This window comes from Hemicordylus capensis, chromosome 2 (genome assembly GCF_027244095.1).
Source record: "Hemicordylus capensis ecotype Gifberg chromosome 2, rHemCap1.1.pri, whole genome shotgun sequence".
In the NCBI taxonomy this organism is placed as follows: Eukaryota; Metazoa; Chordata; class Lepidosauria; order Squamata; family Cordylidae; genus Hemicordylus; species Hemicordylus capensis.
In genome coordinates this window covers 198,966,701-198,989,976 of record NC_069658.1, presented here as the reverse complement: position 1 = coordinate 198,989,976, position 23,276 = coordinate 198,966,701, and the positions used below count along the sequence as shown (strand labels likewise).

General features: G+C 47.1%; 1 protein-coding gene and 1 long non-coding RNA gene across 2 annotated transcripts in view; one reads left to right on the top strand and one right to left on the bottom strand.

The window, feature by feature from the left end:
- The window catches only part of LOC128345526 (unconventional myosin-Ia-like), a 71,520-nt gene that overhangs the window by 3,311 nt on the left and 44,933 nt on the right, over positions 1 to 23,276 (bottom strand). The window contains exons 18-27 of the mRNA XM_053297582.1: positions 22,810 to 23,010; positions 20,955 to 21,048; positions 18,971 to 19,120; positions 16,182 to 16,250; positions 15,000 to 15,086; positions 11,124 to 11,198; positions 9,580 to 9,714; positions 9,172 to 9,278; positions 8,944 to 9,076; positions 4,506 to 4,658 (exon numbers count right to left, since the gene is read on the bottom strand). Coding sequence (XP_053153557.1) covers positions 4,506 to 4,658; positions 8,944 to 9,076; positions 9,172 to 9,278; positions 9,580 to 9,714; positions 11,124 to 11,198; positions 15,000 to 15,086; positions 16,182 to 16,250; positions 18,971 to 19,120; positions 20,955 to 21,048; positions 22,810 to 23,010 — 1,204 coding nt within the window. The remainder of the gene's footprint in view (positions 1 to 4,505; positions 4,659 to 8,943; positions 9,077 to 9,171; positions 9,279 to 9,579; positions 9,715 to 11,123; positions 11,199 to 14,999; positions 15,087 to 16,181; positions 16,251 to 18,970; positions 19,121 to 20,954; positions 21,049 to 22,809; positions 23,011 to 23,276) is intronic.
- On the top strand, positions 1,250 to 23,187 carry LOC128345527 (uncharacterized). Its single transcript, XR_008316513.1, has 3 exons — positions 1,250 to 1,333; positions 20,755 to 21,064; positions 23,075 to 23,187. It is a non-coding gene; the product is annotated as an uncharacterized LOC128345527 (long non-coding RNA).

Here is a 23,276-nt window from a genome sequence, read left to right as displayed (position 1 = left end):
TTTGGTGTTAACCCTGAGGGGAGAAGAAGCGAGGGGGTTGGCCCCAAGTCACTAGAGGGGAGAGGGAGGAGCTTTAACTTGTTTTACCCACTACGTGCAAACAATATGTATGCCTTAAAACCCGCTCTTCCGCGTGTCTGCTCGAAAGTAAGCCCCTGTCATCCTCTTCGCTGAGCAAAGAGTCCCTTTGCAATGAAAGTTCAGGCTTCAGGGCGCGGCTGGAGGCGGAGGGCCTCCCGCGCTGTTTCTTGGGCGGAGCGCTGCCACCGCCTTTGGCCAGCGTCTGTGTGTGTGTCGTGTGTGTCCTGAGCCGCTCACGCTTTGCAAAGTCCTCCGCGGGGCTGGCTGGAGAGAGGGTGCTCTGGTTGGAAAAAGCATAGGAGGGGCGCTTGCTTGGTTGTTTGGCCAAGAGACACCCGCGTCCTTTCTGAGTGCCGCCCCTGCGCCTTCCCTCTCATTCTCAAAAAAACAACCACCACCTTGTATAATATGATGCCTGAAAGGGGCTCTTGCCCTTTAAAAGTAAGCAGCCTGTGCCTGAACCTCATTCCGCTCGTTCGTTCCCCTCCCTCCCCAGCCCTCCGCAACAGTTCATACGCAGAAAGAAACATCATAGTACCTCTATCCGGATTTTCAATGCGTGTCTTATTATCGCATTCAGATTTAAGATGGGTGCGATGATCGCACTGCAATCCATAAGTCTGTTAAATTGAAATTTAGGTTGCTAGCATGACTTTAATTTAATCACACTAAACTGGTCTAAAAGCAGATTCAAATGCCCTGTGGATCGGCTGTCTGTTATTCCTCTATTTTTCATTTTCATCTCCATTGGCGATGCTTTATTTTTCAAAAGCCTCTAAGAGTAATCAAGAGAACCCAAGCCACAGGTGGTGCCCTCCGTTCTGACGGAGAAAAAGACTTTAAAGGCTGGCAAAAGAGGGAGGGAGGGGAAAGACCCGCTTTCAGATATTCCAAGAGAATTATCCCAAATCCTATGTTTCAAAATTCTGCCTGCAATTTGTCCGAAAGGCTGGTAGGGTACACGGTCTCACATCAGGTAAAAAAGCCACTAACTAGTGACGTTTAAAACGACATCGCTTTCATGTTTTCATAAAGAGCAGCTGTCTGTAACCCGGGAAGGGTGGGGCTGCTGCTCGTTTTGATCTACCCCTCCTCAAATCACAGCAGCACACAGATTTAATCAATTAAATAAAAGGCACAAATTGTGCCGAGAGTGGAGAGGGAGGAGCTTCGGAAAGGCAGACACTCCACCCCCGCAGTTGCCTTGAGGAATCTTAACAAGGTGTCAGTGTTGTGTCTAAGGAATGAGCATGTAAGAAGTTCCACTTTGATTTTCAGTGATGTCTGACTCTGAGCAATGTGTATGTGAGAGAATATGTTTATTGGTGTGTATATATGCTAACTGAGCAAAGAGGTACCTTTTAAAGTGGTTATTCTTTTATATTTACAAGGGGAGAGCAGTGTCCCTATTCAAACGCTGCACAACATCCTTCCTTGCAGTGGTTGTTGCTGGTGCCTGCCAATGCTTTATGTTCTTTTTTAGATTGTGAGCCCTTTCTAGACAGGGAACTATTTTATTTATTTATATTTATTTTTTCTGTGTAAAGTGCTTTGAGAACTTTGTTGAAAAGCAGTATAAAAATATTCAGAGATGTATTACAACTGGATGCAATTTCTCTTCCCCAATGTATGTCCCTGTAAGTGATTGTGTTTGGATGTGTGAAATATGTGCAAATGACATAATTTAAAAACAGCAACAATGAATCTTTGCGTAGGACTATTCACAAGGGAGTTTATAAGCAGATTATCTCATTTAGATAGACAATTTGGCTCAGCAAGAAGAAGCCCCAATTTATTTGATGCTTGTTGATTACATTATCTATTATATTTATTCTCTTCCAAGTTCAGAGCAACCTGCATAATCTTCCTGCTTTGTTCTCACAACAACGCTGTAATGTAGGTTAGGCTGAGAGATCATGACAAGCCCAAGATCACCCAGCAACTTGGCTACCTCATGATTCTTCCTGCCTTACTGCTCTATTTCAACATCAAAGTGGCAAAAGAAGTTTCATGGAAGTTTAATTAACACAGCATACAAACTTGGATATGGTGTTGGTTCATAGCATTCCCACTGCTTTGTATCTGACCGTGGACTCCTTTAACTGCTGCCAAACTGAAGATTAATCCCGTGTTTACAAAGCACTAGGTTTATCCCTGCCCAAAACGCTGTTCCATGTTTTGTGGTTTATAACGCCATCCACAATTCTCTTCTTAATTTTTTAAGGTGATTAACGTGCTATATATTGAAGCAAGCAGCATCTCCACAGAAACTCATGCGGCAGGCTCACAGAGTTGTGCAAAAAGCAAGAATAAAACACACTTCCATGGCTGCAAATGAAATGTGATCACTTTCTGTACCAGGCAGAATGTGAGCATAGGCAGGCACTGGTGGAAGAGTAGATTCCGTGTCAGTCAGATGTATGTTGGGTGGGCCGCGGGGGGGGGGGGGGGCGCAATTTCAGTGCTTGCCCTGGGCGCCGTTTTCCCTAGTTACGCCTCTGACACCACCCACTGTCCCAATGTGCCCCCTCCTTCCTCACAGCTGAGCCTAATTATCCCCTTAGCAGTGAGGGTGGAGGAGGTCAGGAGGGGAGGGGAGAAGTGGCTTGTTGGCAAGCCGTGGCTGTGCCACGCTTGGCACAGAGCAGATCAGATGAAAGGGGATGCCAGAGGGAGGCAGATGAGGTGGCACAGAATGCCCCTGCTAACTGGGCAAAGAGGCACCTTTCAGAGTGGCAATTCTCTTTATATTAAGCAGGGGGAGAGCCACCAGCCCTATTCAACCCCAGCACAGCATCTCTCCAGAGCTGCTGGTGGTTCCTCCCTTGTGTTTCTTTTTAGATTGTGAGCCCTTCTCTCTCCCAAGGCTTTTCTCCTAAACTGGGCTTCAAGACCAGAAATAAGCCCAGCTAGGAGAAAAACCACTTCAGGGTGTTTTCCGGATTACATGCTGCAACAGTTCTGCAACGTGTTTGTTAAATGCCCCTCTGCATTTCTCATGTTGTGACATCGCGGTCGCTGCGCTGTCACCAGGGTGCCGTCCATATTTCCAATGCCTTGGTTTGGATCTTATTGATGCGTTTTGGCCCTATAACATTGTAAAACTGTTGCAGGAAAGTGCTGTGTTTTCCCATTGTATGGAGGCTTGCCCCATGTTTGATGCACTGCAGTGCGGTGTGGTCTGGATGGTTCACTTGGATTTGCCAGTATTTACAGCCGCTTTCTGTCCATTCCTGAAATGTTGCCACTCATGTAAAAAAAATTTTTTCAACATGAGTTCTTGTGCAAGGGTGCAACCCACAATAGTGCAATGGTGCAACTTGTTTCAAATCTGCTTTCAGCTTTTGATTTCAATCGCTCATGTTTTTCATTAAGGCTTGTATTTTTATTTTTTTGACACATTCATGCTGTGGATTTGCTGGCTCATTCAGCAGATCAAGGATCTATTGATATGTAAAGCCACACAATATATTTTTCTTAATATATTGTCGCCTCTTGGCTTTTTATTTCTGTGTTCCAGGTTTCGGTCACATTTGTCTCTGGAATTTGATATGTAATGTCAATTTTTTTTCTTTTTACAAATATATCTAATGTATTTCTGCTCCATTTCATTTCCACTTTCATCCTTGGCTTTTGATCCCATTGGTCTCATGCCCTACATGTTCAGTGCTTCTGCTTGTGCAAAGGAGAAAGTTGTTGCACCTTTGCAAAAAAGCACCGAGAATTTTTTTTTAAGAGTTTGCCTTGTCAGCAAGTTCCCCACCCCCTCTGCAATCCAATTGGCTGGAAATGGAGGAGGATGGGGGGCAGTGATTGCGATCCAGGTGGAACATGGACACCTCCTGCCTGGAAAATCCACTGCAGTGGTGGGCAATGTGGATGACCAAAACCCGGTCACGTTGCTTAGAAAACTACATCAAAGCCGCTGCTCTTGCAGTTTCAAACGGCTGCCTAATTCCGCTGCACTTTGCAACACATTAACCGTTGCAAATCTTATAGTCCGGAAAACTCCCAGAAGTAGAGGGTGCAAGGTAGGGCAGATGGGCAGTGAACAGGATTCTCTGTAATACATTAATTCACTTAAAAGACATAATGAATCAACAAAAATACTTGAAACCATGTGACAGATGGATTGAAAAAGTATCAGCTAAGTTTCCTTTAAAAAGAAAAAAGGCATTCCTCAAAATCCAAAAAGCTAGACTTGAAAATCCAAACCTCTCAGAGACAGGTTTCATCATTCCAAATCTGTGCAAGCATTTCAGTTCAGCTTTGGCATGAGGAAACCCTTCAAACACCAAGCATATTGGATTGGGACTGTTTTGAAGGAAGTCACGCAGCAGCCCACTGGTTCCAGGGCTCCCTCTGCCATGGGGCCCATTCTTGCCCTGCCCCTCTTCCTGCCAGTCCCACCCCCACTCCAGTACCTCTTTGATGTGCAGAACAAAGAACCCATCCGAGTAGCGGCTGACGGAGACGCTCTCAATGTCGCTCAGAGTGATCACCGTTTTGGGCTGGGCAGCCTTGGGGTCAGCCAGGATGATGTGGCTCTTGGTGAGAAGGAAGAGTCGAGGAGAGGCCTGGCAGAAAGACAAGGGATCAAGAATGAGAGTGTGTGCCTAAAAGGTCCCACAGTCATTTAAACATATTGGGGAGCAGGAGCTGCCACCTTAACCACCTCATGGCAGGGACTTAACCCTCATCCAGTCTCATGGTTTTTTACACATGAGTAGAACTTCCTACTCCTGAGTAATCCCATTGGATGCATCCCCCCAACTTTTTCAAACCACAGAACCCATAATTTAACATTCGGGGGGGGGGAGTGCAGCAGTGATCCCCGCATCCCAAGCATGGCACAATGTGTAAATGCACAACTTGCTGAGCATGTGAGCTTTTAGCAAAGAAAAATGTATGTGGCTTTGCCATTGCACCTTAAATTGCTTGTAATGTCCTCAAATCATCTCAGCTGCATCATGACACAGAAATAGGAAGGCCTCAAATGTACTGCCCACAGTCCCTGCAGTGCTTCCTGGTGGGCATGAAACACACCAGCCAGGACTAGCCAGCAAAGACACACTTGCCGTTCTGTTAGGTCAAGATGCTTCCATCAGAACATAGGACTGCCTGCTGAGTCCGATAGTAGGTCCACCCAGCGCAGCATTGTCTATTCTGACTGGTAGTGGTTCTCCAGGACTTCAGGCAGTGTTTGGATTCCTCCCTCAGGGTTCACAATGGTACTCTCACTCACACACTCGCAGGCACACACACACTGCAGGGGAAGGAGGAGTTGCTTCACTCACTGCCTCCTCCTGCTGGACAAAACTTTTCATGATCTGGCCTCTCACCGAAGGATGCAGATCCCACCTCAACACTGTGTAGTGAACAAAGGATGGACTAGTTATAGACCACCTTTTGCCATTTCTGCTTGTCACATAGCCCATTATCTTGGTACATTCAATGGCAGATGAGTGAGGTTCAGCAAACTGTTCAGTGGCACACATCCCACCTCTACATCTTCTTGCTCCCTCTACCTGGAACCGAGCTGCAACACCCCCCATTCTGGGCTGTATCCCAGGAGGAGAAATGGGGAAAGATCACCGAGATGTACTGCAGATGGCTGTACTGCAGATCCACTGAGGCCAGGCTTACTGAAGCTGACAGGTTGCAGTTAGGGGTGTGCGCAAAACCGGCTATCCCGGTTTGGGTCCAAATCGGACCCGAACACTCTCTCTCTCTCTCTCTCTCTCTCTCTCTCTCTCTCTCTCTCTCTCTCCATATATATATATATATATATATATATATATATATATATATATAAACACACACATATTTATATATATATTTATTTTATTTTTTACTTAGCCCCTCCGAGGGGGCTTCTCTGAGGCCCATGAATGGGCCAACTACCACCCAAACAGGGTGATTTACAACATAATGAAGGATGGCCAGGTGTGTGTGGGGGGGAGAAACTCCAGAGACCCGCCTCCATGACCTCAGAGAAGCCCCCTGGAGGGGGTAAGTAAAAAACCTGTTTTGACATCAAACCTGTTCACACATCCCTAATTGTGGTTGCTGCTGTTGTGATACTTTTGGCTTTGTTCTGTGGACTAAAATCCCTGCTTCTGCAAATTCAGATGCTTCTGAATGCTTTGTTTGTTGTTCCAAACACTAGATCGGATATTGTGGGAGGGGCTGGCTTCATCTGCCCTAACTCAGGAGCAAAGAACTATGTGGTGCCCCAGACTAGTTTTGAGGCACTAATCAGCTGGGGAAACAAAACTGCAGTTTCCAGAGAGAAACTGGGTGCCCTCCCCCATTCCAAAGAGCTTAAAATTGGATGGAAACCACTCCACCATAGAAAGCCCATTCATTTTGGGGTAGTTTTCTATCCTGTGTCATATTTTTATTAATAACATAAATAACAACTGCTGAGGGGCCATACTTGTGGCTATATCGTGTCTCAGAGTGCAGGTAAGAGTTTGACAACAAGAGCATAGCTGGCACCTTTACGCAGCTGGGGGTGGAAATCCATCCCAAAATTCAGATAAGAGTTAAGAACACCAGAAGAGCCACGCTGGCTCACACCCACAGCCAAACAAGACTGGAAATTAATCCCAGCTTGCAATAGTGAGCAGGCTGAATTTGCTAAGCAGAGTTCACCTTAGGCTACAATAAATCCTATAATATACTTCTTTGCTAAGCAGAGTTCACCTTAGATTGCATTTGGATGTTACAAAACAAATAATATAATATGGTTCAGAATCAAATAATAGAACTCAGAAAATTTTAGAAACAAATAAGGAGACTTCTAATATTATGAGCAAGGGAAAAACATTTCCCTCTCTCCATGCTGTTAAAGCACCAGTGGCATTGTTCACCCTGCCCCGGGTGTTTTCTAGGTAGACCAAGGACACAATGAAAATATACTAGGAGTTGGGTCTCACGATCAGTGAGACCCGGTTTCTGCAGCAGAGCGGTTTCTCACGATCAGAGCGGGAGCCCTGGGCGGCCAGATCAGGAGCCCTGGGTGGCTGATCAGCCACCCACAAAATTGCCAGCTCCGTGATGGAGCTGGCGGGGGCTGGGGAGCTCGGGGGCTGCATGGCCCCCGGAAGTTCCAGTATGCCCTACACGAGTGCGCAGGGCATACTGGGGAGACTCCTGGAGCCGGGAGGTGGCTTTTCGCCTCCCCTCCAGGGGTCTACTCGTGAGTAGCCGCAGCCCGGAGCCTCACCGTGGCTACTCACGATCGGGAAGCCTGGGTTTGCAGAGTGCTCACTCCACAAACCCGGGCTTAGGGGAGGGCTACAAAAGTGGGCTAGCTGCTTATAACCAGGCTCGCCTGCGAGCCCGCTGGTTTACACAAACAGCAAAAATCGGGCTAGGCTCTCCTAGCCCAATTTTTGCTGCTTGTGAGAAAAGTCCCTAGGTGTTAAAATTCTGAATTCTAACAGGTCAGTAAAGGCCAGGCCATCCACAGACTTGGGATAAGGGGCAGATTTTACCCTCCACCACAATCTTGCCCCCAGGTGCAGCATGACACGGTCAAAGCACATGTTACAACAAGTTAGGTTTGCCATATTCAGGCTTCCCAAATCCAGGTGGCTCAATTTGCATATTATGCGAATTATGTGGCAACTATTTATTTATTATTTTACTAGTGTTTGTAAGCCCGTTGGATAACGGGCACTAGTGGAGCTGTGCGCTCCGGACACCCGCCGCCATTCCCCCTCCCGCCACCCACCGCCGCCCGCGGCTCCTGCCGGGCCCACCGGTGCCCGGGCCCACCGCCGCATCGAGCTTCCCCCGCCGCCTCATCCGGCGGCCATGTTGTGCGGCCAGAAGCGGTCGCCCCGAAGAAGCTGGGTATGCGGCGGTGCGGCCAGGCCTCGGCCATGGCTCCGCCGCGCCGCGTCCTCTGGCCGAGGCGGCAGCGAAGCCGACGCCTCGGCCAGTGTCCCCCGCTGCCGCTTACCCGGCTTCTTCGGGGCGGCTGCTTCTGGCCGCCCAACATGGCCGCTAGGTGCCGGCGTTCGCGGCTGCCTTGCTCTGTTCTGGGCATGTGCTTTGCGCATGCCCAGAACAGGCCAGGCATGAACGCACGCTTGGTGTCCGTCCACGGATGGACACCAAGCGTTTTATTAGAGATTATTTTATTTTATTTTATTTTATAGATTTGTATACTTTTCCCTCCTTCTCTGCCCTCCCATGTGACTGGATCCAGAGTAAAATCTCGGCAATCTGGGCAGCACATTTGAAATCTGGATGGAATTTAGCAGCCAGGTGGAGCAGCCAAAATCCGGGGGGTTACCTTACAGCAAGTGCATGGTTAGCACTTCCGTGCTTGATTGTTTACTGTAAATAGCAGCTGGATCTGGACTGTGAGGGTGGGGTTTTAACCCTAGTACCTGGCGCATATAGCCGGTCTAAAAGTTGGGGCTGGGGGAGAGACAAAAAAGGGAGAGGCTGGGGGGGGGGCGCTGACCTAGCCACCCACCAGGCTACGGGTCTGAATCCTACCTCCATATACCAAGGGGGGGAAACCTCTTATTGGCATCAATGAGAGCTTTTCCTCCTTGACCAATAGCAGCTGCAAGGGCAGGGGTCAGGTCAGGTCAGGACTGCAACAGGGAGTAGGGTTAAAGTCCCCCCATCCATGAAAGGGCTTAATATGGCTGCTATTTACTGGCTTCTTAAAAGGCAGGCATGGAAGCACTAAGCACACACTCTCTATAATGTGTCGTTTGGCTCTCCCTTTTCCTCATATGAGCAAATCCTGAAAGCAACCACCCCACAGCCCTGCTCTTCCTTCCAGCCTTGTTCCTTTCTTTGGGAGCCACATCGGTCAGGTGTGACCTTTCTCACCTTCCCATCCCCTCGGTTGACTTTCCTCACGCTGTCGGCCATAACCAGCTTCCCATCAGCTGTGGACTGCAGCTTACGATATTTGGGGTTCTCCTTCAAACCCAGGTATTCCCCCCGGAAAGGCTGTGGGAGGCTAAAAGGCACAAAACAGAGAGAGTGATTCACACCAGTCCCCAGGCGTAACCCCATCTCAGCTGGGCTGGCACTGGCTTCCGCCTTAGTGCTCACCTCTTGAGGTACAAACTTTTTTTGCCCCGGAAAATCTCACTGGCACTCAGCTTATCTTGCAGGAGAGCTCTTCTCTGTGGTGGCAGCTGGTCCCGATATTTCTTACACTGCAGCAGAAAAGTTGGGGCAGGTGGGGAACAAAACAAGACAGGATGAGCATTACAAGTTCTAAGCATACTTGTTTACAGCAGAGATGGAGAACATGGTGGGGCAGGGGGAGAGAAATCTCTGGCAAATTTGCCTCCCTCAAATTCGCTTGCAAACATTTTCAAATGTAGGTTTGTCTTATTGGACTTTGCCTGTAGATTTTAGAGCACTGCTAATTATGGGTGCTTTCAGATTTAAAGTTTTTAGAAAAAAGGAGTTTTAGGGGGATACAAATAAAAAGAACTATAGTCCATCTCTAACCCTCCAGTGGTGGAAGATCTTCTTTAGTTCTTGGTTAGCGTCTGTGAACAATTTGTATGGGGCAGGTGGCCACGAGTGGTCTGTCACAGTCATGGGAGGGAGATTGTCTTTCAGGCCCAAGAGAAATTTCTGCACCTATAAGAGGGGAGATAGAAAGAATAACTTATCAGGTGTTCAAGAGGGCCACCTCTAGGCTGGAAGCAGCACAGCAAGTTCCAGTTTCTCAAGTTACAGCATGCAAACAGTTTTACAGTTCATACATTTTCTCTGGTTGGTATCAGGTTTATTACAAAGCCTGAAGGAGCTGCTTTGTACTTTGAACTTCTATCTGCAAACCACTCTCTGGAAAACAGGAGAATATAAAAGCTGGCAATTTCTGTTAAGCAAAGCATGACCTGGTATTAAAAATGCAGGAACTCAGGAATGAAAGAACAAGAGCAGCAACTACTGCAGGCCTTATTGTTGTGGGGTTTCTCCAGTCAGGGTGCAATTTGGATATTATTATTATTATTATTATTACATTTATATCCCGCTCTTCCTCCAAGGAGCCCAGAGCGGTGAACTACACATACTTAAGTTTCTCTTTCACAACAACCCTGTGAAGTAGGTTAGGCTGAGAGAGAAGTGACTGGCCCAGAGTCACCCAGCTAGTATCATGGTTGAATGGGGATTTGAACTTGGGTCTCCCAGGTCCTAGTCCAGCACTCTAGCCACTACACCATGCTGGCTACTCCTTACTTCTCTCAGTCAGTGGTGGCTTATGACCTCTATGCACCTGAGGCAAGGTGCCAAATGCTACCCCCCCCCCACCCTCTGATGCACACCCACCTCCTCTTTACATTAAAAAAAAAAAAAAAAAACGGGGGCAGGAGATCTTGCCACTTTGTTGACATATCAGTAATCTGCTGCCTGAAACAACCGTCTCACTTTTCCTGATGAAAAGGCCGCTCTAACCATATAAGCATCATGACTAATCCTGCTTTACACACATTTGTTTCCTCATCCTACCAGGAAGCTGGTTGGGGATTGCAAACAGTGCCCTCTAGTGGCAATGGACTCTCTTTATTCCATTTGGTTGCATTCAGACATTCAAGGTTTGAGTGGGGAAACCAGCATCCATTTTGGGTCAGATGTACAGCCTTCTTCAGAGAATCTAACTCAGGAGCAACTAAACTCAGAAGGCCATTTGAAAACAGCTGTCCTAGTCCATTCAGAGATAGCCAGCTCACTCTGAGCGAGGGCTAGCTTACATGGATGTCCTAAGGAGATCCTAGAATGCAGCCTGAGTGAATGTTGGAGACAACTCTCCCTTACCGTCAGAAAGCCTGTATACCCATTCCCTAGCTATATTGCTAATAATCATGCTTGGTATTTATATATGAGGCCCTCAGTCCCCTTCAGCTGCATGGGCTAGGAGGACCAGAATAGAAACAAATGGTAACTCCTTCTACTTAGCACCCTAATTCACATCCTTAAAAGTCCTTTCCTCTAATTATAGCTCCTCCCCCTTAAAAAAAAAAACCCTGTGCAAGGAGCTAACTTACCAGGCTTGAGTAAATAAAATTGGCAATGCGCTCGGAGGCTCCAGAGCGGAAATACTTCTTGTATTCCTTCCGTGTCTGTGAATAGACAAAAACCCTACTTAGCCATTCTGTGCCACAACCTGAGTGACATATAAATCTGCCATAGACGGAGTCAGACTGTTTGATGACCACCTATCCGGTGTTGTCTGCTTTGGTTGGGAGTGACTCTCCAAAGGCAGAGGTCTTTCCATGCCCTGTATCTGAGATCCCCTTTGCACTGGGAATGCCAGGGGTTGGATCCAGAGGTGCACCTAGGTAATTTTGAAGCCCAGACCTGAAGACCTTTGGAGCCGCCGCCACCACCACCCTGCCGGCTGCAAGCATCCTCCGACTACACACACACACACACACACACACACACACACACACACACGGTATTTTAAACACGTGGGTTCATGAAGGCACAAACAGCAACTGAACTCACAAGAATGTAAGAATATAAAACAGGTATATTTATGCAAATCTGCATTAGCAGAGATATTTCAACATGCAACTTAACATATTCCATACCCCACATATTTATTTCTCTACTCCTACCCCTCTGTCTTTAAAGCAGAGATCACACTAGGCCACCCGGTGCAGGTCACAGTCATGCTCGGTTGCCTGGTGCAGTATGGGCTGGCGGTGCAGCAACCACACCACCTGGGACAGACCAAAGAGGATTGGGGGGGACGACTCCCAGAGCACCTCTGTTTCAACCTGCAACCTTGTACATGCACAGTCATTGAGCTTTGGCACTATTAAAGGCCTGAATGGCTCACATGTCCATGAGAAATGCGCTGGGAAGCAAGGAAGAGATTAAGGGCCACCTTGTCATGGTTCATTGCAACCTCAACTATAGGGCTTGGCAGCACCAACCAAAAGAAGACTTTTGGGCCTGAATTTTGGATGCTGCCAGTGAAATCTTCTGTGTGGTCACCCTAAATAATAATAATAATAATAATAATAATAATATCCTGACAACTGTCCTTGGGGCTAGCAGAAAAAGCCAGTCACATGCTTGGAAGGAAACTGGATGTTTCTGGGCTTCTCTTTGGCCTAATATATACCACAGACTTAAATTGATTTCCCCACTCCCATGGCACCCTGGGAATTGTAGCACAGACTTGAGGAACTAGGGATCCCATTTTCAAGTCTGTTTGGAGGAGAACAAAAAGGAAGGTCCAAACTGAGGCAGGGTGAGAAGGCAAGAAGAGGTAGGCAAGACACTCCCAGCTGGATTAGTACCGCATTAATCAGGTACAGCAAACGATAGGCAAGCTGAAAGGGTAGTGGTGATAGAAACAGAGCAATTAAATGACTACCCTGAAATATAAAAACAGAGGGATTCAGCTTTTGAATGGTTAGGGATGCTTCCTAGTACATTATCGTATCTTAGTGCTTCCAAAGTTCTGTCAGCCTAAAACCCTTTTTTCACAGTCATGAGAGATTTGTGGAAACAAGGAATATTACGGCCAAACTATAGGCACTTTTTTTCAAGTGGTGATTCTATTATATTTAGCAAGGGGAAAGCAACTGACCCTACCCAACCCCAGCACAGCATATTTCCAGCTGCTGTTGCTGATGTCTAACCTTACATTTTTTGTTTTTAAGATTGTGAGCCCTTTGGGGACAGGGAACCATTTTATTTGTGTTTGTTTGTTTGTTTGTTTACTGTGTAAACCGCTTTAGAGATTTTGGCTGAAAAGCGGTATATAAATGTGCATAGTAGTAGACACAAGGCAGGAAATCCGTGAATGGGTCTCCTGGTGTTTCCTTTTCCTTTAAGCAACCCTGAGGGCCCCCCAATTTGAAATGAGGCCACAGTGATGGGGGAGGGGTGTAGCCCTTTGCCTCCATGCCATGGTCCCAATCCAAACAGCCCCATGAAGCTGCTATTAGCTGCAGAGTGGAAAGTACAGAAGCATGTATGTGTGTGAGTGTGAGTATTTAAAGGCTAGCCAGCCTAGCAGCTTTATTTTATTAGAATAATGGAAAAGGCCTTTGTTCTTGGGAAGACAACTCTTCCTCAAGATGAGAGAAGAGTCTACATGGGAACGCTCAACCCAAAGGACACCCCAGGAGAGTTTAGAGGCTTTTGGGCTTTCACTACCTAGCCATAGGTAGGTTCTAGAAAGAGCTCCCTGGGAAGGATTCTGATCCTGGTGGTTTCCAGATAGTGAGCCTTAAAACGCAAAAAGTGGTGTAAACAGCAACATTTTGTGTGCCAAATTCCAACTGCAGTTGAAATCCATTGTAAGCTACAATGTTGGAAAATACAGTTATTTTTCTGCGATGCATATGCAACATTATAGGGCTACAATGTAGCAACAAAATCTGAAAGAAGGCATCAGAAATATGAACAGCATCTTGCTTACAGCAAGGCAGTGTGGAAGGACACTTAAGGGATACGTTGTGACACTGTGGTAGCATGCAATCTGGAAAGTACCCCTGTGTCTTTCTCAGTTTTAAGCAACTCCAGTCACCAGAACCCTTCCAAAATGGATCCCAGTAGTTTAAACCCCCATAACTTTGCAGGTCTTGTGGTAGCAAGCATGAATTGTCCCCTTTGTTAAGCAGGGTCTGCCCTAGTTGCATTTTAAAGGGAGACTACATGGGAGCACTGTAAGATATTCCCCTCAGGGGATGGAGCCACTCTGGGAAGAGCATCTGCATGCTTACATGCAGAGGTTCCAAGTTCCCTCCCTGGCATCTCCAAGATAGGGCTGAGAGAGAGACTCCTGCCTGAAACTTTGGAGACGCCGCTGCCAGTCTGTGTAGACAATACTGAGCTAGATGGACCAATGGTCTGACTTGGTATAAGGCAGCTTCTATGTAAGCACCTGTATACTTTCACTGCCATGACTAGTAGCAGGTTCAAGGCGGTGCAAATCTCATCTGGGAAATGCCATAGGTGGAAAGGGTTAAGCCTATGCTCACTATGCTCACTGCCAAATTGGGTTCCCCAAGGCTGTTTTTAGTAAATGAGAAAGACATTGGGAGACCCATTCATGGACCTCCTGCCTCTTGTCTAGTTTGGCCCTAATACCCCTTGTTCCCACAAAATCAACAACCTTCCTCTTATGACTGCTACAGGCTGATAGAAGAAAGTTGGCTCCCAATTAGTTTGAGGCACAATTTAAACCCATTTAGACAAATACAATCTAAATGGGTTTGAGTCCAGGACATCTCAAGAATGCCTCTTCCATTGCCCAAAGGTCATTGGGCATCAGGTGTGGCCCTGCTCCAAGCACCAGCCTAGATTAGGTTGGCAGGCACAAGAGGCACTCATTTCATGGCGCTCTCTTGCCAGCGGTGTTCAGCAAGCTCATGCAGTGATGGTGTTCAGGAAAGGAAGATGACTCCTTCTGTTTCTGCAAACATTTTCACCCACATCCTGTTTCAGGTGGGGTTCTTTTTTCTTTCTTTTTAAATGTCTGCTTTGGCTTTTATTATGACAATGCTGCCCCTTATGCTTAAAATGGAAACCTTTTACTGATGCAATTGGATATTGTATTGGATGCAAAATACCCTGAGGGCTTTTTTCAAATGCCACAATGAAGGATATAAATCTAAAAACAAACAAGTTAATAATACATTCTGAACTCCACCCACCACCTGCTATTGTTGACATGGTGACATCCTAAGATGAAAAGGATGTGAACTGAGAGGTAACACACAGGTGCCCCAAATATCTAGTGAGCACCTCAGAATTATGTGCAGGCAAACATCACATCTTGTGGGTGGATGTTCTAGCTGTCAAAGGCAGATCAATGAGGAGACATCAGTGGTACTGACTGACAGTCAAATGTCCAATGTGCTCACAAGAGATGTATGTTCTCCAAGCACATTAGTTACCTGGTAACCTTTCCAGTAAGCAGAAATGACAGTAGCAGCCTGAGTGCGGTGTCTCTGCTCCTTCAGCGTCCACAAGAGTCTACGAGACTGTGGAGGAAGGGAGGGAGGGGATAGGTAAGAACCCCACAGGAGCCCAGAGAAAAAGGAAGGCCCAGAGAGAAACCAGACACAGTGGGTAGAGTGAGTCCCAGTTTTCACAGAGCTATGTATTTTTTCCAGGCTGACAGTCTGCTGCTCAATCAATAATCAATGCACAGCTTTCATTGATTAAGCTGTAGGGGCCAATTTTGATCAGCAAGGTAGAGAGCTAAGGGTACTCCCTTTTAATTTTTACTTTTAAAAGGACTTTTTTGTTCTGATATGTTATACTAATTGGGAATGAAAAAGAAGGGCCATAGTTCAGTGGCAGAGCTCTGGCTCTGCACTCAGGAGGTCCCGGGTTCAATCCCTGGTATCTCCAGGTAGGGCTGGGAAAGATTCCTGCCTGAAACCCTGGAGAGCTGATGCAAGTCAGTGTAGAACAGGCAATACTGCGATAGATGGACCAATGGTCTGACTTAGTATGAGGCACCTTCCCATGTTAAAGGAATGATTTGTTCTAACAAGGAGCTTTTGTTGGTTAAGTTATGTTATCTTACACATCCTTCCAGACCTCAAAAATACACACATTCCAAGGCAATATGTAAATTTATTTAATCTATCAACCAATTAGAGGAAGATGATTAATCACATTACCATTTGAATTCACCCAGAGATATGTGTATAGAGAAGCAAAGAGGCAGAGAACAGGTGTGTGGGGTGGGGGCAGGGAGGAGAAAAGAGAAGTCCCCTGGGTCTTTTCACAAGAAAGTGAGCAGTGCAATCCTAGGGCCCCTCAGCACTGGTGACACACTTAGATCAGCATAACACAGTTGGAATCCCCTCACCCCTTGTGGCTGTGTAGGCAAAGCAAGACGACATAGGCAATGCATTGCTTCTTGGCTCTCTTGTCAACGCCATTAGGGGTTTTTGTTGTTGTTTTACTTACGCCACCTCTTTTTGGCTATAATTAGCAGCAGAACCAAAATCCAAAGAGATTCAGATGCCAACTAAACTCTGCTCCTCCCCCAGCAGGCCCCCTGGATGTTGACCATTTTTGGCCACTGTGCTGGCATAGCCACCTGGCTGTGCCACACTTCTCACCTTCCAACCTCGAACATAGGCCTGGATAAGCAGAGCTGATGTCTTCATTTTCGTATATTTCTTCTTTTGCTGCAAAATAAAATGTTCACCTGAGAGTCAGTCCATGGGCAAACGAGGCCTTATTTGGTTAGCATAAATAGCGAACAAAGGCCTTGTTTTGCAGCATTTACTCTCAGGGAAATAACCCAACATCCAACAGCTGGCATAAGTTCCATCAATCCTTATGTTACGCTAGATATAGGGCACAGTTCCCCCTCAGGAATTCCCAAGTGTATGGAATGGTTTCTAGTCAATGAAGGTTTGCAAGTTCCTAGAGGCAGTTATCTCATAAGGTAAAGTGTGCCCTGTAGAGCCCTGTAGTTTTCTTCGCTAGAATACAGGAGGGGTTTACCATTGCCTCCTCCCGCACAGTATGAGATGATACTGCAACACCAGTTGTGGGGGATTAACAGCAGGAGAGAGGGCATGCCCTCAACTCCTGCCTGTGGCTTCCGGCAGCATCTGGTGGGCCACTGTGTGAAACAGGATGCTGGACTATATGGGCCTTGGGCCTGATCCAGCAGGGCTGTTCTTATGTTCTTATGATGCCTTTCAGCATCTTCCTATATCTCTGCTGCCCAATATAATACCAGTGGGGATTCAAACCAGCAACCGTCTGCTTCGTAGTCAAGCATTTCCCCACTGTGCCATTAGGTGCAGCACTCAGTCACACACATTTATATCAGCTTTATACCAGTTTAACTGTAATAACTTCCCCTGAAGCATCCTTGGAATTGTAGTTTGGTAGGGATTATTTGTTTGTTTGTTTGTTTATTTAATACATTTTTATACTGCAGCCCCATCCAAAGGCTCTGGGCAGTGCACAAGTTAAAAATAAAAACACCATTAAAAACAAATTGCTTAAAACAATATAAAAACAAATTTAACACAGTTCAGAGCCATTTAAAACCAATTAGAAATACTTAAGAACAATTTAAAAACCTTGGAAGGGCAGGCCAAACAAGTAATTTTTTAGGGATGCTGAGAACTCTCTGTTACTAAATGCCCCCTCCCTCGTTGCCAGGGAAGGGGGTTTCCCTGGGGAGGGGAGCAACTGCTAAACCAGGTTCTTGCTGAATCAAAGCCTCCCCCCCCGCCTTGGATCTTGTTTGAGAGGGCCCAATCCACTGCTGTTTAGGAAAAATATAATGCAAGTGCTAAGCATGCATTGAAATATTCACGTCCTTTGACCCTGAGAAGGGAGTCCGGCTCTACTCCCCTTGGGTGCATGCTAGGCAGAGATTTAATATTATGCCTAGTGTTGCCAACAGTCCTGCATTATGTGGGACATCCTGCATTTTCGGGTGCGGGGGGAGTGCCTGTCTCGTTCGGAAGCACATTGTCCCGCTTTTTAATCACTTTATTATTATTTTTAACTTTTTAAGCCACTGCTGAGCGACAGCACTGGATGGCGACAAGAGCTCTCCCGCTTCCCAAATGCCGAATGGGGCTGGGTTGGGGCAGGCACGCCATCTCTCCTCCCCAAACTCCGTCCGCCCCTCCCTCCCTCCCTCTATTGCTGCTGAGTGCCAGCCTCTGTCCCTCACTCACTGGTGAGTGATTTGATTTCAAAGTTGTTGAGCACGTTTCTGCCAGCCCCATTCAGCATGCCTGCCCCAGCCCAGCCCCATTCAGCATTGGGGAGGCTGGAGAGCTCTCAGCGCAAAACCAGATAAGCCCCGCCCCTAGGTGGCCACACCACCAGCCCCTCTTGAACCGCCCCCCCCAGAGTCCCCATCTCGAATTGAGCCAACGCAATGTTGGCAACCCTAATTGCGCCACTACTGGGATGGAGGGTGTGCACTTACATATAGGCCAGATTTACCCCGTAGTCTCTGCGAGCTATTGGGGAGAATTTCACACATGATTTGGGTTCTTCATTAGGCATTGGCACATTGCCCGATTAGGGTTGCCAACATTCCATTGCCTGAATACGGGCACAAGGGTGTGTGTGTCGGGGGGGGGTCTTAGAGGTGGGGGTATTTTGGGGTGGGGTCATCCCAGGAGTAATCAGAAGCCTGAGTAGTGATGCACTTGTAAAACAACAACAACAACAACAAACAGCACAAGCAAGCCCTATTATTTCACAAAGCTTTTTGTTCACACAGACCATCACACTTAGACATGGAGCAAGTGTCAGGTGAAAAATTAAGAGAACCCCCCCAGGTTTACACACAAACATCCCCATTCCATCTTGCCATGGCTGTCATTGAAAGCCTCACTGAAAGGCTGCTTTAGCTGCCAGAAATGGGAATCAATTAGCAGGAGTCTGTGGGTCTATTTACATTAGATAAGTAAATGATTAGCAACTTACAGGATGTAAATAAACCCAGCCAATTGCTCCTGCAAGTTTGCAGAAGGACTGGGACTTTTTTTGGTGAACTTTGTTTCTTTCACATTATAATATGGACTTCACCCAGACTTCAAATGTCTCAATGCAAATGCATTGAGGGATGAGGGAGAGCCCAAGACTCTGTAAATAATATGGGCAAAACAGCATCCCGTACAGGACAAGAGATTTTTGCCTCAGATACGGGACTTCCTGCATAATACAGGACTATTGGGAACACTAAGCCCGATCTATGTCCAGGTTTTCGTATCGAGTTTTTTGGGCAAATTTGAACTCACAGTAAATCCTGCTGTCTGAAAATACTCCTGGCAGTTCTGCAAAGCATAGAGAACAACGTGGCTCACAAGTCAAAAAGCGCCCAACTTTGTAGAAGCGTACACCTGTCATATCTGCATCTTACCGCATGGCCCCGGAACCAGGCAGAGATGGTGATCTGGCTCGTGCGCATCTGCTGATAGTGCCGACGGCATTTCCATGCCCGGAAGGCTGCTTGGATGAGGGCGGCCAGTTCATGTATGCGCCGCTGGCGTCGGGCTTCTAAGTCAAAAAGCTGCATGGTGAAAAATCACCGAGATAGGGTCGGATCTAAGCACAAAGGGAACTCCCCTTGACCTGTGTTCAAGCAAGCTTTGGTGTTTCTTCAAACTTGTGTTATAAACACATATACTCCCAAGACCTAAAGAATTACGCAAGACCAATTTCTGTTCCTTGAGCATTTTCTCTCCTCAAGCTCCCATGCTAGATCTCATGGACTATGGGCATTTTCACATGTGACACATTGGCTTCTGCCAGGGGTGGAGCTATCAGTGTTGGGGGCATCCCAAGAACATGAGCCACCCGGGGGCCTTGAGGCCTCCTCGTTCACCTGCCCACTCCTCCTGCCCTCATTGCTGCTTGCCAGCCAGCTTTCAGGCTGTCCAGAAGCGGAAAGGTCCCCTCTCCAGAGAGGAACAGGGCTTTTCTGCTTCTGAGCAGCTTGAGAGCTGGCTGGCAAGCAACCGTGAGGTTGGCAGGAGTTGTGGTGGATGGCAAGGCACCACCTGAGCAGGGGATTTGCGCCACCACCAGGGGAGTGCCCATGTGAACACAGGCCCTCTCTGCCCATACTACGCCACTGGCTTGTGCTCAAATCAGTTCATATAAAAGCTCAGTTCATGTTAAATGTCCGTGTAAAAGCTATAGCATCTAGGCAGTTTCTCTTCTGCTGTCTATTCTATTTTCCCAGCAGTCATATGTGGCACAAATCATGAGTGAGAAAGGTTCAAATGTGATTTTTAGGGTATCTTGTGAGAAAAGTCTGCATCTGTGGCACCACCTGACATGTACGGGTTCCAATAGTTGCTTTGCAGTTATTTCCCTGGAGATATATAGCTTTTGTGCCAAACCACTCTGAGCTGGACTACTTAAATCTGAAGTGGTTTAGTGTCATGTTCCTTCCTGTTCTCTCCCTACGATGGTTTGATTCATTTTCTCTCTCCTTTCCTTGGGAAAACCTATCCTTGGGTTGTATATGGGCATCCACAAGGCTGATTTATTTCCCTATCACTTTCTGATCTTATCGACTACCTAGCCATTTCCTCAGATGCAAAATGAATTATTGCTTTCTTCACGATGTTAATTAAGATGAGCTGTGCCTTGGCAGCAGACCCAGCTATGCAGCCCACCTATTTGCCTGGGGCAAGCAAGCCCTTCATCTTATTTACGGTAGCCCTATTTAATTCAGCCAGCACCGAGACACTGAGGGGCACTTGCCCGCTGCCAGGGGGATACTTACCATGCACCACGCAGCACATTGTGGGATGTCTGGGGGCAGGGATGAGGCATTGTGGCCCCCGCAACTCCACGCTGCTTGGGGCAGCAGTGGATCGTCTGGGCAAGCAATCTGCGTGCCCAGCAATTGGGACTTGGTCGTCTGCGGGGGAGGTAAGCTTCTGTATCCTTCCTCCCCACACACCCTCCCGCCTGGGCCCCAGAGCGTGAGTAAGGGCCCCTAGTGTTGTGACGTCATCCATTTCATTGCATAATGATTTCATAGGATTGCCTAAGTCATGAATCCAGGAAGGAGGGGAATGTAGCAGCTAAGGGGGGTGGGCAGGGAATGGGAAATGGCACCAAAAAAACCAGCAGGCTGGGGAATAAGTAGTCCCAAACAGGATTTTTAAAATTATTATTATTATTTTTAAGGTGAATCTACACAGTCTTAGTAGTTTCTGGGAGAAACTTCCACTGCACCCAAACTGCTCATTTCAACCTGAAAATCCAAGGTGAAGAATATCCAGCCCAGCCCAGATCAGCAATCTCCTTCCTTCACATTCACTGTCGGGGAGCTGCTAACCCTATCCCGCTCTCCTTGGCCCCCTCCCGCCACGACACCAGCAGCTCACCGTGTTTGGTGTGCGGATGAAGATCTTGGTGTGTCCGTACGCCAGCTCCTTGGGCTCAATGGGCAGGCTGCTCAGGAGGGCTTGCACCCCGTCCCTGCTTCAGGAAAGAGGTGAGCTATTACCCAGCCTAAATCCCAACCCACTCCGCTTGCTGTGGTTTGGCATGCAGCTGGGTGGCGACTCTCCCCCTGGCCAGTGTCACTGGCAACACTGGCCAGGTTCTTCCCCTCAGGATGTTGGTGGTGATGGGGAGGCTGTGCGCACCAAGAGGATGGCCTTGCACAGAAACTGCCTAGTATATTTCAATCGCTGTATTAAATCATTTGGACAAGGTCAAAATGTAAGAAGAAAGTGCCAGGGGCTTCTCAGCCATCCCACTACTTTTGCATTCAGTGACCAGAATGCTGGAGAGCAGGCTTGTCTCTTATTCAGCAATTGGCAGAATGCAGCCTGCAGGGTTTTCCCTTGTATCGCCAGATTATTTCTGGTGGAACAAGGAAAACCAGGCAGGCTGCATTCTGCCAATTGCTTAATAAGAGCCAAGGAATATACAGGTGAAACTCGGAAAATTAGAATATCGTGCAAAAGTCCATTAATTTCAGTAATGCAAATTAAAAGGTGAAACTGATATATGAGACAGATGCATTACATGCAAAGCGAGATAAGTCAAGCCTTAATTTGTTATAATTGTGATGATCATGGCATACAGCTCATGAAAACCCCAAATCCACAATCCCAGAAAATTAGAATATTACATGGAACCAAGAAGACAAGGATTGAAGAATAGAACAGTATCGGACCTCTGAAAAGTATAAGCATGCATATGTATTCAGTACTTGGTTTGGGCCCCTTTTGCAGCAATTACTGCCTCAATGCGGCGTGGCATGGATGCTATCAGCCTGTGGCACTAATGAGGTATTATGGAAGACCAGGATGCTTCATTAGCGGCCTTCAGCTCTTCTGCATTGTTTGGTCTCATGTCTCTCATCCTTCTCTCGGCAATGCCCCATAGATTCTCTATGGGGTCAGGTCAGGCGAGTTTGCTGGCCAATCAAGCACAGTACACTGTATACTTTTCAGAGGTCCGATATTGTTCTATTCTACAATCCTTGTCTTCTTGGTTACATGTAATATTCTAATTTTCTGGGATTGTGGATTTGGGGTTTTCATGAGCTGTACGCCATGATCATCACAATTATAACAAATTAAGGCTTGACTTATCTCGCTTTGCATGTAATGCGTCTGTCTCATATATCAGTTTCACCTTTTAATTTGCATTACTGAAATTAATGGACTTTTGCACGATATTCTAATTTTCTGAGTTTCACCTGTATTAGAGAACAGGCTAAAAAACTTTCTATCTGAATTAGAAGCCTACTGTTCAAGGAAGAGATGTCCCTGAGGGGGCCAGACCCCTACAGACCCCTTCAATAACCACAGAGCCCAGCTTATGAATGGACCTAGCTAGCTCCAATTTATCTTCCCAGTCTCTTGCCCCAAACAGCTTTTCTCACTCTGTTTAGGTCATCTCAAAGGAGATGTTAACGTCTCTGCCACCTGTGGTCTTGGAAACCCACCTCTCACCTAGTAACCCTCCCCCCCTATTCCCTGCAACAGTCCTATCACCACACAAATACACCAGATAGTTTTTAAGATGCCTTTCAAAGCAAATGATGGTGGTGGTGGTGGTGATGATGATGATGGATTGATTCCGATTCAAATCCCACTCCATCTCCTACGCTCAGTTATCCTTCAGATAATTTGGTCCTCAGGTCAGTTGAACAGAACCCTGAATGTCACCCCCAGCCCCTGACAGCGCCACCCCCAATGTCACAGAACGTCTCTGGGTACCCACCTAGCGTTTCCCTTCCAGCACGGCCACGTCTCCTTGCAGAGCATCTTGTAGCGCTCCAGGCATGGCTCATAGACCTGCCGGTAGGCATAGCCAGCCCTACGCACCCGCACGTTCTCCAACAGGCCGAGGTAGCGCACCTGAGCCCGAACCAGTGCATCCGTGAACCCAGCAGGCTTTTTGGTGTCATTGGGCTTGATGCACCTGGCAGCAAAAGGAAGAAAAGAACAGTCTTATTGAGACAATCTGTTGTCTGTCTCCTATCCAGGCTCCTGGCAGTAGACTGGCCAGATCCAAGCACAGTCCAGGTCTATCCTATCCTCAGTTCCAGACATGGACACATGATTCAGCAACCTAGATGAAGTTAATCAGATCTGAGCCTAGTGAGTACCTCAATGGGAGATTGCCTGGGAACCCCATGTATGCTGCTTAAAGTTCCATCGTGGAAGAAAGGCAAGAGATAAATGTGA